Here is a 16272-nt window from a genome sequence, read left to right as displayed (position 1 = left end):
TCAAAACATCCCCAAAATGGGATGCAAACAAATATAACTCCAACATATCCTTTATTTTTCAATCCCTCAAACCTTTATATAAAGTTTTGGAGGACTAACTTCTGATTTTCTAATGCTCAGAGCTGGCAATATCAAAACCTGTGAGGAAATACAAAAGAAAAAACAGCATTTCTGTATTCTTTTATTATTGGGAGGTTTTGACCATTTCTGTCATGTCATTTGCCTAAAATAACAATGAAAAACTCTTTGTTTGGAGCTGGAAAGGGAAGAGCAGCGTGTTTATTTCATGTATGACTCATCAGCTCAGTGTTGATACGCGAAACGCTTCAGAAGCTAACACTCTATAGAGATGATCGTTTTTAATATAAAACAATAAATGTTTAAAACAACCGTTGCTTTTTTTTTCTCTTTTCTTCCTGTTGTGGCCAATAAAACATAAGGCAGGCCACATAGTTTACATTTTAATAAAATTAAGTTATTTGGTGCCATGTTATTACAGTCTTTATTGGAAAGTGGAATAAATTGCACACAGAGGAGACATAGGAGGGAGAAATCACTGCGAATAAACATAGATTCTGGGATGCATTTATTTGCTGGTTTCATCTCAAAGGAGGAAGGCTTTCCCCGGGAAAGTGGAGGTGGCCCTGGGGTTCTGGCCTTGGGGAGGCAGCCCTGGGTTGCTCTGGGGAAGGATGAGCTTTTTGGGGAGCTGGTGCCACAGCAGAGCCATACCAGCCCCATCCACCTTTTCCACATACATCCTCCAAGAGAAACCTGTCCTGTGGCTGTGGGACACCCTGCAGTCCTGAGGCGCTGGGGCAGCCTGTCCTCCTGTCCGTCGGCCGTTTGCGGGGCCAGCCGAAAACATTGGTCCCGAGGCTTTTTGCTGGAGGTTGAGGGTTTCTAGGCAAGTGCCAGGGCACACCAGGAGTCCTGTCGAAGTGGCACACTCAGCCCAGGCTGCGGGGCCATGGTGGTGGGGGAGAAGGTGTAGTCCTCGGGCTCGAATTTGAACTCGCCGTGGCCGCCGGCCAGCACCTCGTCTGACTGGCTCTGTGCCTGCCCCAGGGAGGGAAGCAGAAAGGGATTAGAAAGCCAGTAGTTACTAGCCAACAGGTCACTCAGCCCTGTGTCATAGCACAGTGGTAGGATTAGGATGGAATAGAGTGGGTTATCCCTGATGCCTACAGCTGTCCTTCGGAACAGCCTGGAGCTGGGCAGGAAGGGTGTTCCATTCCAAGCAAGCACAATGCCCAGGCGGGGTGGAGGCATCCCAGGGCCCATCTGCATTTATTTATTGATTAAATATGTCCAGTTTGGAGATCTGTAGGTGTGGGTATATTTTTTCAGAGCTCAGAACAAACCAGATTTCTTGGTTTCAAACAAAAAAACCCCTATCCCATACGCTGTAACTGGTGCTGCACCAGGCACTTGGGTGCTGGGGCTGAGCTTCCCCTCCATGCACATGTGTCCAGCTCAGCGAGAGCTTAGACTCAACATAAAGGCATTGTTGGGTCACAAAATTTTGATGTGTGGCTTGATTTAGATCCGTTTTTTCCTCCATCAATATGAAATAGCAGCCAGCCCCAAAGGAAAGCTCAGAGCACAAGCACCCTGAGGCCTCTGACAGCACTACAGGTCTGTGGTCGCTGAGCACCTCGGGGCTATAAAGTGCAGACAATGTTTGCCCAGGGAGCCTTTTCTTGGGAACTACAGAGGATTCCACCCTGGGCTGATCTCACCAACTCAACAGGGTTGTGACTACCAGGATTTCATGACAGAAGATGGAAATTAAACTCAGCTCTGCACTGAAGCCTTTTCACCACCGATCGCCTCTCACAGCAGGGCTCAGACCTCCCAGTTCCCCACGGCAAGACGAAAGATCTGATGAGGAGCCAACAGGCTGGAGCCCTTCCTGGTCCACGATGTCTTGGCTCATGCTCCCTGCTTTCCTCGATCTGAGGCAGCAATGACCTAATTTCTTAACCTCATCAGGGCTTCCCAGGTCAGTGGTTATGGAGGTGTGTGGATCATCCACCCCAGCAGGGGATGGCTGCAGGTCCCTGTGCCTCACCTGGGACACTGACACGATGGTTTGTCCGGGATACTGCGAGGTTGTGCTGGGCTCTGATTTTAAAGTGACCGTGCTGTCTGAGTTGGTAATGGAAGAAGGGGAGTTAGTGGCCGAAGTTGTAGATCCTGGAAGATAATTGGTAGAGGGTGGTGAAGCAATGTAGGCACAAATCTGCTCTTAAAGAAATTTATATTTTAATGACAATAATCACATCTCATGGCATGACCCTACTGTTCTTTCTCTACCAGATCTCTGTCAGTGTAAGTCTTTGTATTTGGCTGCCAAGATGCTGATGGAGGAGGAGGGAACCCTTTCACAGTCTGGCAGTGCTGGTACAGGATGGATGGGCTAATGTTGAATCCATCATGATACATTCCCCTCAATCTTTAATATGCCATTCCCACCCGAATTTTTTCCCATTACTCAATTTAGTCCAAATCTGCTTGAACATGGGCACTGCTGGGCTGGATCTGGGTATCCACATAGGAACCCCACAGGAATATGACAGGACTGGGATTCCCACCCAGCATCTTCCTTTCACATGAGAATAAGTACAGACCCTAGATCTAAAACAATCATCAGTGGAAAAAATCACAATATTATTTTCTAATTATCTATTTCTTGCAGAAGACATGTTGAGGTGAACTGTGCTCCAAGCCCTCAGGATGGATGATAACAGCACTGTACCTGTTGAGGCTTTGCCTTTGGTAATGTTTTTAGGCTTCCTTTTCCTTGTCTGGATGCTTTCCTTTTTCATGGCCAGAGGTCGTGGTACCTTGACATTCATAAAGTTTGGAATCATTAATATTGTATTTTGCTCAGCTCCTTTCCACACGTGTTGCTCTCCTATTTACGTGCTGTAGCTCATGCAAAGTACCTAAAGTCCTTGTCCTTCACTGAGTGCTATTTTTCTCTGCAACAGGCCTTGGCTGGAAGATGTATAAGGCTAACAGCTAAGATTTTCCCACAGATTTTGTTTTTTCCTTTATTTCTTATTTTTCTTTTCCTGATTTATTAGTGACCTTTGTGACAGGGCCTTATTAAATTACACTGACACACTGAGAGCCTACATGGCTCAGATGGAACAGTCATGAGGGTAAAAGAGACTTCAACCCTTATGGCAGAAGTTTGAAGAAGCTTGTATGGAGGGATGGAGTCTCCTCTTTGGCTTATGGGCATGTTATCAAAAGTTCCCATCCTCTGTGGATAAATGTCATCAGCCAGCCTCCATGTGGGCTCCTCAGCATCCTTCACATCCTTCAATTAGTATATATAAAAATTTGGGGTTTGGGGACCTTCAGTCTCCAGCTACTGGAGCCTGGTAAGCTTTCTTTTTCATAGAATCCTAGGACGGCTTGGGTTGACCAGTTAATTCCAACCCCCCTGCCATGGGCAGGGACACAGAGACACCACCCACTAGACCAGGTTACTCCAAGCCCTGTCCAACCTGGCCTTGAGCACTTCCAGGGATGGGACATCCACTGTTTCTTTGGGCACCCTGAGTGTTTCAGTACCCCCTCAGCCTTATCCTGCCTGGAGAACCCCAGTAGACTGAGCTTTGACTGTTCAAGGAGACAGGACTGGGTTTCAGCTCTTCTGGGTCCAGTCTAGGGGCTGGTCCCTCCACACCTGATCTCCCAGAGCTGCTGGGCAGTGATCCCAACACACAAAGGGTCCCTCCCAGTGTGGATATGTTCCTCACCCCATGGAGCTTCATGTACAACCCGCAGGCGTTGCAGACGGGCTCCCCTTCGGCGTTCCTTCTCCAGAGGGTGGTGTTGGTTGTGTGGCAGTTAGTGCAACATAGGCCAGCACGTCTCGATGAAGACTTAAAAACAAGCAAACAAACACACGAGTGCACACGTAAGAATGATGAATTGGGAAGTTTCCTTTCCCATAAAAATAAAATCTCCACTTACACCATTTTCCTGGAAAATGTGAAACACGCGTGATAACCAAATTCAGATCAAAGAAATTACATTCAAATGAGATCACTCTAATTTGCAAGTGGTTTTTTTGTTATTGAGATTGATAAACATGGCAAGTATTCTTGCAACTCATTTCACAAACTTCCAACAAATCTTCTGGAAGTGATCAGGACTCGGAGCAGAGAGAACTTCCCTCCAGGAGATCCACTCAGATGGAGAAAGAGATGGAAAATGTCAACTGGACTTTAAAAGCATGAAGAAAACTCCTCATGCTTTATGTGAACTCCTCTGTTTTTCTGCACTCAGAACTACTGCTAAAGTTAGCAACATCCCAATTAATCTCTGGTTTAAGACAACTGGAATCAATTGGCTGAACTGAGCAGAACCGAACTGAACTAGTCCATGGTGACACCAGGGAGGTTATTCTTCACGTCTCACAGATCATCTGTTCTCTTAAACGCTGCAGAAACACCCTGCAGACATTAATTAATGACATATTTTATGAGTGCAGTGATTGCTGGCTCTGAAATATTAATAATTCCAAATGGAGAAGGAAAATGTTCTGGCAGAAGCAGCAAACTCATTTCTGACAACTTTCCTCCAAGCCACTGGAAAATTCACCTCTCTTTATTCAGACTTGTCAGCTCAGTAGACATTTCATTTGGAAGCGTCTGAACACTAAGTATTAAACCTACTCTAGTAAAAGATCTCACCAGGTATAAGATACCTGTGGCATAAGTAATATCTCAGGCTCTCCACATTCAGGTGTGTAAAAGATGTTCTTCAGCCTTGAGAAAAATCACTTTGAATCCACTCAAAGGCAGATGATAGGTGATGCAGGCAATAAAGAACTCCTTGTTTGTTTATTTTTCCATTATTGCTTGATATCCTGACTGAGCAATATAACAAATGAGGTGGGAAGAGTAGGAATAAAAATGAAATGTTTTTACAAGGTTAGCAGCCACATAAAGATCAGCTTTGAGTTTCAAGAGGCACAAGTGACACGGCCAAGGTTTGATTCACTTGTTGCTCGGCAAAGAGGTCTCAGCAACTATTTGCAAATAGTGGTATTGCTTTGGAAATTGTTCAGCTTTCAGGAAATAACCAGGCAATAATAATAATACATGGGGGTGTGAGCTGACAAGCCTGGCACAGGGGATGAGACCTTGTCTCTAATATGGGACGTGGTATCACAGCAAGTTCCTGGAGCAGCTACAGCCTTTCAGCTGCTGGGGCTGTGCTGTTCATCCTGCAACTGATGGGAGCAGAGGAAGGTGCTGAACACTTGATGGGTGGAAGGGTTCTGAGGTCCAACTCCTGCTATGGGCACAGAGGGGAATTTGGAGGCACTCAGCCTGGAACAACTGTTCCTGGTGCAATCTGTCATCACCTGTGGATGGGAGGAGGCCAATTCAAAGCCTTTTGGAAAGCCCCAAAATTTCTGGGCCACTGCTGGTCCCTGGGAGGCAGGGACACGCTGGCCCTGTTTCACACAACATTTTGTCTGTAGCTTGCAGGTGAGATGGCAATGAGACCTGTGGCTCTGGTGGCCCAAGGGCAATGCCAGCCCTGCCAGAGCTTGGCCCACCCTGCCAGCACTGCTCATGGGCTTCCTGCTGGGGCAGCGACATGTGCCTTCTGCATCTCCCGCACAACACTCTGCAGGCTGGCTCCCCCTCACGCAGCCAGGGAGAGAAAAAAACATCCTCTACCACCAAATATTACAATTTTAATCTGAGAAACCCCATGAGAACCTGCCCCTGCCCAACAACCTGCCAACTTAGCAAGAAAGAGACGGTCAAGGCTACTGTTGCTCACTGAAGGACGAGGGTACAATACATTATTGCTGGTTTCCCAGCAATTCTCTTGAAAGAAAATGCATTTCTGCCTGGCTCCACCCCGCAGCCTTTGTACCATTCTGACCTTGTCTAGGAAGTTGTTGACTTCAACATTGTGCTCAGTGTTTATTTATACAAATGCAGCATACACTCAAACAAAAACTCTTCACAGACCGGGCTTGACAGCCAAGTGCTGCTGATAAGCTCAAGGAATGGTGAGTTGGTGCCTATCAAATCAACCACGTGTATGTGCTGCTTTGAGAGCCCAAAAAATTCAGAGCCAACAGGGCAGGTCTTTCGAAGGGAGACAAGCCATCAGACACTTTGTTTCACCTCCTTTTCAAAGGTGGAAAAGAAACCACAGGGTTTCACAGGGAAAAAGAAGGCACTGAAGCCTCAGATTTAATCAATGCTTCTCTGTCCCCCTTTCCAGTACATTTGAGGGGATCTGTTGTTTACAGAAAAAATGTTGTAGCAATGTGTGCTGAGATATCTGAGCTCAGCTCCTGAAAGTGGGCAGATCTGAGGCTCACAGCCAAAGGCAGCAGCATCCTCTGAGATTTGTCTTTGTTACTGAGGCTCTGGGCAAACCTGCACTTTGGAGGATGAGGGAGCAGCAGGAATTGGAGGGCAGGAGAAATCCAAGGCACACACCATAAGCACTGAGTGGTTCTGGAGTCCTGTTAGATTGTCCCAGGGCCGTGAGCAGTCCCACCCTGACCTTCTCCAAAAGTGTCACCAAACCCATTGTGCAGTGCAAACTGTAAAAAAGGACAAGCTGAAACCTCCTGAGCCAAGGTCAAAAAAAATAATCCTTGAGCCAAGCCAGAAAAATTCAGCTCCAGGCTGGTCCTTTAGCTCAGAATGGTGTGGGAGCTGCTGAGCACAGGACAGCTGCTGCAACTGCCCCCCTTGCTGTACCACGCAGGGCAGATCTCCTTGAAATAGGGGGGAATTGCAAGTGTGGGATGCAGCCATCCACCTCCACCAGCTGCTCCTGATGGCAAAAGTGATCTGGCTTTTCAGACTGGATCTAAGGTATCTTGTGAAACACACCAAGAAACTTCGGCTACAAAAGGTGCTGCCTAAAACAAAGCGCTGCCTCCATCCTCCTTTAAGATAAACCCTTTCTGCCGAAAGCCACAGTGCTTTGAATCCAGACAGGGGCTGTAGCAGGATGGCTGTCCCTGCTGCATAGAGGATGTCACCCTTATCTCAAAAAAAGAAACAAAAAATGAAGTGGAAACTACGCTACGACTGCTCGCCCTCTCCCACGCACGAGCAAGGCTGATCGCCGCCGAGCCGCAGGACGTCATTCCCCCAGTGTTATCTGGGCCACGTCGTGTTCTCCAGGGCTTTCTGGGGGACTTTGCTTTGTGAAACACAAGTCAAAATAACTTCCAATGCAGTGTCTACGTACAGAACAAAGGTCATAATGTAAAGGACAAAAGCAACCATTTTTCCTTCCCGTGCCCTTATTCTGCTGCACTGTGAAAGCCAATTTCATCGTTCATGGCATGTCTCTGTGTTCACTGCTCTGCTCCCACCCAGCCTGTGTGGGTGATGCAGGGAAGACACCCATTCCCTGCTATGGAAATTGTTTGGGAGAATAAACATCCCAAGCCACAGGGGTGCAGGTTGCTCCCTCTGCGGTGGATTTGCAGAGTTCACCTGGCACCCTCTTGTCCATCATCAATACATCCAATGAGGCACAATTTGCTGCAACACGACATTTCAAACCCTTGGGGAAACCCAAGATTTTGAAATGTTTCATTCCAAATTCAGGATGTAAAGTCAAAATTGCAGCCCCTTTTCTAACCCATAAAACAAATCCCCTCAAGTATTTCAACCGTAGGAAAGCGCTTCCCCTGGACAAGAATCAACCATTTAACTCTGAGCTTTAACTTCATTGTATTGATTGCCAAGTAATGATAAAAAAGGTTGGAAGTACTTTGATAATTCCCAACTAATTTGCTCATTCCTGGGAAAACGGTCTTAATTCTGCGGACAAACCATTTTCCACCAGAAAACTTTGTTGGAATGTTTGCCGAAAAGCACTCATGGATGCCATGGATGAGGCTCGGGCAGGGTGCAGGCAACGCACGGCTGCCTCCTTTCCCATGCGCCACAATAAAACACTGAGGAGCAGAGAGACCTCGCCAATTTCCTCAAGGAAAAGCCGTTCAAAAGAACTCTGGAAATTCATCCACTGATGCTTTTGGATGCCATTCCAAAATGCGGAGCTGAATTTAAACTGGTTTGCGCCTCCTTCTACGCGCGGATTGTGTTCGCTCTGAAGAAATCAGCAGCGCAACTCTGAGATTTGCGGCACAGCAGATTTAATGTCGTCACGTTAGAGGAGACAGGAGGGTTTTGGAGAGACAGGCAAATGCTGTCGTATAATGCTAAATATTTCACAGAAATGCCTTGATTTTGATGTGATGAACAGAACAGGGGGATTTTCTCTGGAGCTACCACCCATTTCATTTTGCAAATCCAGATCTGCATTTCTGGAATCAGGATCAGAATGAAACATCTTGCTCAGTCTCAACTTCCTTTTTCTTAAAGGTTTTCTTGCACAGAAACTTGTTTTTATTGGGTTATTGCTAATAATTTGTTTTGCAATACAAAAAAATAACTGCAGGAATACACCCTGAGTGAAAGCTCAAGAAGCTCCCAGCTGTTCCCCAGCATAGCTCCAACAAACATCCTGTTTTTAATGATGGCTTCTGATGACAGCCTCTAAAACCAAAACTGTTACCACCAAATTTAAACATCCCAAAGCAACTGCACAGAAAAAAAAGGAGGCGCCTTTCCTCTCTCTCCATGGATCCCAATTGGAAGAAGCCCAATATTACATTGAGGGTGGGGGAATTAGTGCTTTAACCTTCAGGGAAACTGGGAACTGCCAAACCCCTGTTTCCCCCTTAGGCAGGCAGGGAACTGGGCCCCATCCTGCTCCCATTGCAAGCAGCCACAAACCTGCTGGGCCAGCTCAGGACCAGCCCTGCCTCCTGTGCAACTACCCTGCCTAGGCTGTGTGTGTCTGCAGGAAGAACTAGGAAATAATAATGATAGCAATTAGAGAATAAAAAGCAATGCACCCACTGCAGGAATGGAGCCAGGGGAAGCCCACAGAGTCCCAGCCAGTGGCAGGGCTGACTGTCCCTGCTTGGCTCTGGCGCAGACCCTCTGTGCAGCCCCAGAACCCCTTCAGCCCCTGTGGCCCTGTCTCCCCTGCCCACCAGTCATTGCTGGGGCAGCAGTCCCTTTGGTTTCATCCCATTCCCGCTGACCCCAGCTGTTTCTGCACCACAGCAGGGGTCTCCTGCCAGTGCTGCTGGCAACTGATCTGTGGGAGGACCGAGAGTCGAACAGATCCTAATACAAGAACAGAGACCCCAACAGTGCAGGCATCGAGTCAGCCCTCCGGCCCCTGCCCTCAGCCACCCCGGGTGGATCCCGGGGGGTTTCCCCCTCTTACCAGCCTCTTCTGCGGCTTGAGCGGCCGGTTGATGCCGTTCATTTTGTGGTAGAGCCCGCAGGCGTTGCACAGGTAGTGCCCGGTGCCGTCCTTCCTCCAGAGCGGTGTGGACATGGCTCCGCAGTTCACGCATTCCCGGCCATCCCCGGGGAACTCCTCGAGGTACTCTGGAAGAGACACACACGGCGTAAGGGTCAGGAGCCACCCCCACTGCACAGGGGGACCCTGCGGGAGAGAGTCTACAATCCTCTTTGCTCCAGTACTGGGGACAATCCCGGTCCGGGGAGAGTTTCCCTCCAGCCTACCAAGTGTGCACCAAACCCCTTTATTCCTTCCACACTTTAATCTTTTAATATTTTGCTTAAAGATAACACATTCCCCTTCCCTTCCCCGAAAGATCCCAAAGAGCAGAACACGGCTGGGGTCTCCCTGGGATGGGAAGGGGCCGGGACCCTACCAGTGGGAGAAAGCGATGTTATGCCGGGATGCGAAAATAAGTGAGAGAGGGGAAAAAAATGGGACGGTTTTCCTGATTTTTATCAAGAAAGCTATGAAGCCGCTGGCCGGCAGGGACGGCCCGGCCGGGGAAGGTTCGGGGCTGCCTGTGGGGCGATGCCGGGATGGCTCCCCGGGAGAGCATCACCGGCCGGCCGCGACCCCAACTCCTGCTAGCGAAACTCTTCCTCACTTTTTGTCTCCCCGCAACAAAAAAAAAAAAAAGAAAAAATTAAAAAAAGTCCCTGGAAGGAGCCGCGGGGCCACTCCGAACACCGTCCGCGGTCCGTTCCTGCCCCGCGGCAAACGGGCAGTCCGGAGCGAAACCGGGGGACCCCTCAATCATGAGTCGCTCTCTTTCCTCCTGTTGCCTTTCTATTTTTTTTCCCTTTCTTTTTAAAATAACTTCCTCTTCCTGAACTGTTATTTTCTTCCGAAGAAAAATACGCCTTTAATTTTTTTTTAAATAAATCATCTATCGTATTAATAATGATCCAAAGGAAAGAAAAAGGAAAAAGAACAAAACTTAAGGGGGGGGGAAATGGAAAATAAAAATGAAATGTAAAAAGAAAAGTTAAAAAATTATTGCAGTAATTAATTACATTGAAAATAAATAAATAAATAAAAGAATAGTTTGGACTACTTAAGAGCAGTTTACACTATTCAAGAGCAAAAATAAACGGCAGAGAGGACGGCGGCCGCTCTCCCGGATCCTAAAGCACCGAATTCAAAGAATAGAAAAGGTTTCTGGGGCATCATCTCCGGCAGGACGATCCCTTCTCGCACAACGCAAAGGATTTTCCCAGACAAAGAGAAAGTCCTGTAAAGAAACCGCTGCCAAGCACCTCCGGCGTGGGAGGAAAAGCCGAGCCGGTGAGACAGCCCGGTGGGGAGGGGGCTGCTTGCTGCTTCCCTGCTCTAACTTTGTTCTTGGGGTGAAGATAAGATAATTCGGTTCACCGCAGTAAAAATGATAACGCGACTGAGATCTTGAAGTGGCTTCTAAAGGACTTTGCAAACCGCAACCGGAGGAGGCTGGTGAAGTGCCCCCGGGGTTATAAACCCTGAGCACGAGGAGTCCTGTTAAATCAAGCCCAAAACTTTATTTGCTCAGAGCTTGGTTTAAAAGGACTCTTGGTGTGGATGCAAAGGAATTGAAGTGAGGTTTATTGTTCAACGCCTGAGCGCGTTTCAGTGTCTCCCCAAAGGCCGCAAAGGGATGCAGCTGCCGACCTGTTTGGGCGAAGGTGAATAAGGAGACCGAGAGTCTGTTCAAATATAAACTAATTTACCACAATAAATTACTTAAAAGGGAGGGAGCTATAAATCTGCCCCGCTAATTTAAACACAAGGGTAAGTATTGAAGCACAGGCACAAAGTCGATATTGTAGGAAGGAGATACTGCGGGGGTGGTGGTGGAGTGGGGGAGAAGGGGTTGAACGGCCTCTGCTCCCCTGTCCTCCGGGGGAATTGCTCTGCTTTGAAACGTGGTCTTTGCCCTTCTTGTCACACACGCACACCCCCCCCACATCCCATCTCTACCCAGGGTCAGCCGCACACACCCCGTTCCCGGACCATCTCTCCATCCTGGGGTAAAATCATCTCCTCCTCTGCTGTCGGTGATGCCAGCGGGGCAACTCAACCCGCGGCCGGGCCACCGACACGCCGGAGGGATAGGGATAGGCATGGGGATGGGGACAGGGATGGGGACGGGGATGGCCCCCACCCGGCACCGAGAGCCGTACAACGGCTCGGCGCCCCGACAGGTCGATGAGGGGCGGCGGTGACCTACCGAAGGTGGACCTGCGGCCGGGTAAGGCCGCCTGCCTCGTCTGCAGGCTGTGCAGCACGCTGCTCTCAAAGTGTCCGGCCGTCCAGGAAGGCGGTATCTCGGGGGTCACGTAGGCGGGGTAGGGGCTGGAGTAGGACCCGTTAACGGAGCGCACCAAGGCGTTGCCGTACTGCTCCCGGCCCCCGCCGCCCAGCAGCAGGGGCCCCTGGTAGGCGCCGTCGCGGCCCGGGGGGCTGCTGCCCGGCGGGCTGTGCGAGTACGAGAAGCCCGACGGCGGGTGGGGGCTGCCGGCGTTGAACGCGGCGGCCTCGCCGCTGCTCTGCCCCCAGCCCGCGGGGTTGCCGAGGTGGCCCTGGTGCGGTTCGCAGCCTTGCAGGTAGGGCAGCGTCTGCAGGACGGAGGGCACCCGGGTGGTGGGCACGTAGACGGGCGAGCCGGCCGACGAGTGGAGGAAGTTGCTGGAGTCGTGGGAATAAGCCGACTGGCCATGGTTGGGGGCGAGGGCCAGACCCTGATACATGTTCCGTCCTCGGCGGCGGCGGCTGCTCAGGGCCCGTCCGGCTGCGGCCCGGCGGTGCCGAGGGGCTCACTCAGAGGAACCTGGAGGGAGAACCGAGAGCAGCGGGCTGAGACCCGGCACACACCGGCAACCCGATGGCCTTTGCCGAGCCGAAAGCGCCTCTTCCCTGCCTCAAGCAAGGGCTGAAATTTGGACTATTTTTTTCCCCTTTAAACTTTCCTCTGAGCCACGGCGAGAAATAACCTCCTCTGAACGGGCAGCGACCCCGCCGGCACCTTCCCCGGCCCCGCCGCCCGCCTGGGCACCTCCAAGGAGCCGGAAAAAGCCTCTAACAATTAAATTATTTTTTTTCCCCAAAAGTATTTCCCTTCCCGTCTTTTTTTTTTTTTTCGGAGCCCAGGGCCTGGAGCGCGGCTCGGGGCCTTGCTGGCGGGGAAGAGGCCGCCCGCGGCGCGGCCCCTCGGGCGCCCTGGCCGGGCGGGATTGCAGTCCCAAAGGACCCGGGCAGCCGTCCAAGATCGGGAGCATCCCCGGTGTCCTGCAGACACCAGCACTGCCGCTTTCTTGTAAAAAAGCTCAGTAACCCTCGGGCAGGCCTCTCCGTGCGGGCGGAGGGCTCGAGCCGCCAAGCCTCGCAGGAGCATCCCGCCCCCCGGGCCGCTCCTCTCGCACAGGTACTCACATGGCAGCGGGCCGGGAGCGGAGCCGGGCACGGCCGAGGGGGCATGGAGTTGTGCTCGGACCATCCAGGGAAATCCCAAGGAAATAAAAATAATAATTAAAAAAAAAAGAAATTGAAGTTCGCGGGGGAGGGAGGACTAAAAAACAAACCAGCAGGACCCCCTGGCAGAGCGGGGCTGCCCTCCCTCCCAGTATTCTCCCTCTCGTCTCCCGTGGGTGCGTCCCTGGCTGCGCCCGGCGGGGAAGTGGCGGCGGGGGCGGCGGCGGCGGCTCTTTACGGCGGCCCCGGTGCGGGCCGGCCCACGTGACGGCCGGCGGGGCAGCCCCGGTCCCGGCCGGGATTGGGCGCCTCCCGGCAGGAGGGGGGGACGGGATAAGTCCCGCCGGCTCCGCTCCCGGCGGGGGGGACGCGCCCGCCGGCTCCCCCCTGGCGCGGGTCGGCGGGCGCCGAGGGGAGCAGGGGACGGATGCGGCCCCCGGGTGCGCCCCGCACCGCCCCGGGCCCTCTGGCCGCCCTCCTCAGCAAGGTTGGAGGTGTCCGCCCGCCCCCGGGAGAGTTGGGGGATTCCTCCGTCCTTTGCGGCCCCCGCTGCCTTTCTGGGGTTCGCTCCGACCACCCCATCTGGAGGCGATGCCCCCCCGCCCCAGGCCGCCGAGAGATGTTGAGGAACACACCGAAAACTTCCCGGCGGGGGTTCCGTAGCAGAGGATGAGGGCGGGAGGTTTTCTGTTTCGAGCGAGCGCTCCTGCTGTGCTTTGACATAAAGCCCAGTCTTGCGGGGAAAGGGGTCTCAGCCTGCCCCCCACGCCCGCCTGACTTTCTCAAGTGGCCCAGGATGCGGTGACGCTCGCAGACTGCTCGCTCCGGCCGTGCCCGGGGCTCAACGCGCCTTTGCCCGGCTGGGCCACTTCGGAGAGCAGCCCTCCGGTCTCTCACCGTCCCGTCGGGGCCACCGGGCCCCGGGCTACCCCACTTCCAGCTGCTCTGCTCTCCCCTGCGCGGAGCAGCAGAGATGGTCCTCCTCCCTGCAGCCCCCTCGCCGAGCCGCTCTGGCCTTTGCGACGGGGACAAAACCCCTTTCCCCTCTGTCCCTTTTTGGTGCGAGCCCGGGAAGGGACTTCAGAGGGCAAGCTGCTCTTAGTCCCAGCTACCCGCTTAGCCCGGGTAATTCGGCCGTTTTAACTCTCCTCCGGTACCGACCAGCGAGGACATAATTTCATCGCTACGGGGATCTGTCCCCGCGGCGCTCAGGAGAATTATCGCGCCTTCGCGCAAAGTTGATGCGTCTCTCCTCCCCGGAGGAAAAGCCGCGGCGAGTCTCCCCCTCCGCTCGCTCCATCCCCGGGTGGACAGAGCTTTGCCGCCCGCAGGCCTCTGCCGACGCATCGGGCCCTGCTCGGCCCCGGAGCCCTCGGGCAGCGCAGCCCAGCGCTGTCCGCCGGTGCGGGTCCGACGCCCGGGGGAGCCCGCCCAGCCTCGGCTCCGCAGGGACCAGCGCTGCGGGAAGGGTGGGAAATTTCAGCTCCAAAATAAACTGGTGCAGGAATGCCAGCTATTTCCCTCGGAATAATGCAACGCAACTGGCTGGAGATGTATTTATTTGCTCGCGAAAGCGGCCGTTTATGGCTCGCAGGGTATCCTTTGTGCCCGCGGGGCAGAAGGAGAAAACAAAACCAAAACAACAAAAAACCACAAACAAAAACGTAAAGAAAAAAATAAAGGAAAAAATATATTAAAAAATTAAGAAAAAAAAGAGGACAAAAATTTTTTTTAGAAAGGTGGAAAAGCTATAGAAAAAGAAAATAACAACCCGAGGAGGCTCCAGCCCCGCGGCGACACGGGAAAATCCGTCCCTGAGGAAAACCAGCCCCAATCTCTTAGTGGCTGTGGCTGAGCCACCGCCGGGGTTTCTTTCGTTTCTGTTCGGTTGTTAAAAGCGGGGTGAAGCCGTGGGGACGCGTGGGTTTCCAGACTTTACCATTTCAAGGTGTTACTTAATTGTGATTTATTCTGGCTATTTTTAATGCCTGAGAACTGCCCCCTCCGATCGCTCCTGGCATTAAAATAAATATAAAAACGTTGAAAAAAACGAGACACTGCTAAATCCAGAGGGATTTACCCAGTGAGCGTGTTCACGCCGGAGGAATCCACCGTGTGCGAAAACCTGCCCGTGGACCTGTGGTGTGTCCGTGGTCACACATCTAGTGGTTGGATTTTTTGGTTTATTTTTTTTTAACTAGTTTACCAACCGATTTTCTCCTCCGATGGTGCCGAAGCTGCTTGGCTCTCTCCCCACCGGGCAGAGGAGACCCGAGGGGCAGCTGGTCCCACGAGCGGCTCCTCCCGCGGGCGTGGAGCAGCGCTGAGGGCAGGTGCTCCGACATCGGGGGCTTCTAGCACCACCCGCCGCAGCCGCCGTCGGGCTGGCCCCATATTCCAGTGCCAGTTGGGCACCGGCTCTGGCTACTGTCACCCCCGCGTGTGGCTGTCCACGGGGTTGGATGCCCCGTGGTTTGGGATGTTTGTAGAATTTCGGGCTGCGCTCGGTAACCAGGGACCAGGAACCCCTCTCGCAGGGGGTCCTCCTGTGAGGAAGGCCCGGGTGGGCGATGCTTTAGATGAACTGGGAGGGAAGGTGCCAACGTGGCGGCGGTGGCAGCGGCGATGTCCCAGTCCGCAGCCGTCGCACTGTGCCCGGGGAAGTTCAGGCCGGAGTGCGGGACACGGGGAGCTCGGGCTGTGCGGGGACACCCCGGCAGGGACAGGCGCCCCTCCCCGGGGCTCCCTGCCCCACCGAGGACACCCCCGACGTGGCGGCAGGACACCTCTGCCCAGCTCACGCAGAAGATTAGATACAAAAATGGTAACGGAGCACAGGTACGGGTGATGCTCTCTTTTCCATCCCCGTTCGGAGCGGGGACAGGCGGGAAGGTCTCCCGGGAGAGCCCGTTGTGACCCTGACGGTACTCACTGCAGGCTTTGACACCGGTGCACATCCCTTGTCGGGCTCACGGTCCCTTTGACTGGCTCAGTCGGACCCAGCTCTGCTTTTCCAGGGGATACGACCACTTCTTTTGAGGGGGTTAGGAAGGGACCTTTTCCTAATGTCTCCCCGCACCCCCACACCCCACCGTCCAGGCAGAGCTTGGCTCCGGCTGGGTCCCAGAGGAGCCGGTGCGGCTCGACACAGCCCCGAGGGAGCCCTGACCCCTCCAGGTGAGGCTCCCCCGGGCCGGGACAGACTGCCCGGCGCCCCGGCCCCTCGGCCCTAATCCCGCTCCGGCTGATTTGTGAGTCCTGCGCGGGGGCGGACGCGTGGGAGCGTCCTGCGCGGTCCCCGAGGGGGCTTCTAGCTCCCCCCTTCCCCTAAGGAAAAACCAAGGGGGAAAAAAAGGAAAAGGCGAGTTGAGACAGAAGGGTAGAAACGTTCCCGCTCCTGCTGCACCGGGCAGGGAAGCA

At 52.9% G+C, this 16272-nt stretch overlaps 1 protein-coding gene across 2 annotated transcripts; it reads right to left on the bottom strand.

The window, feature by feature from the left end:
* Window positions 1–243: 243 nt before the first annotated feature.
* GATA5 (GATA binding protein 5) lies at window positions 244–13068 on the bottom strand. Of its 2 annotated transcripts, XM_027697506.1 has the most exons (7): window positions 12814–13068; window positions 11612–12211; window positions 9325–9491; window positions 3777–3902; window positions 2762–2849; window positions 2075–2199; window positions 244–1059 (listed from the first exon to the last, which is right to left on the bottom strand). In XM_027697506.1, exons 2-7 carry the CDS (start codon window positions 12129–12131, stop codon window positions 904–906), a joined length of 1182 nt encoding a protein of 393 aa, XP_027553307.1. In that variant the 5' UTR covers window positions 12132–12211; window positions 12814–13068; the 3' UTR covers window positions 244–903. The 2 variants fall into 2 exon arrangements, with proteins under 2 accessions (XP_027553307.1, XP_027553308.1); XM_027697507.1 differs by lacking the exon at window positions 12814–13068 and having other exon boundaries at window positions 11612–12434.
* Between the last annotated feature and the right edge of the window lie 3204 nt (window positions 13069–16272).

This window comes from Neopelma chrysocephalum, unplaced genomic scaffold (genome assembly GCF_003984885.1).
Source record: "Neopelma chrysocephalum unplaced genomic scaffold, ASM398488v2 Primary Assembly neopelma1_119, whole genome shotgun sequence".
In the NCBI taxonomy this organism is placed as follows: domain Eukaryota; kingdom Metazoa; phylum Chordata; class Aves; order Passeriformes; family Pipridae; genus Neopelma; species Neopelma chrysocephalum.
This window is presented reverse-complemented; position numbering and strand designations above follow the sequence as displayed.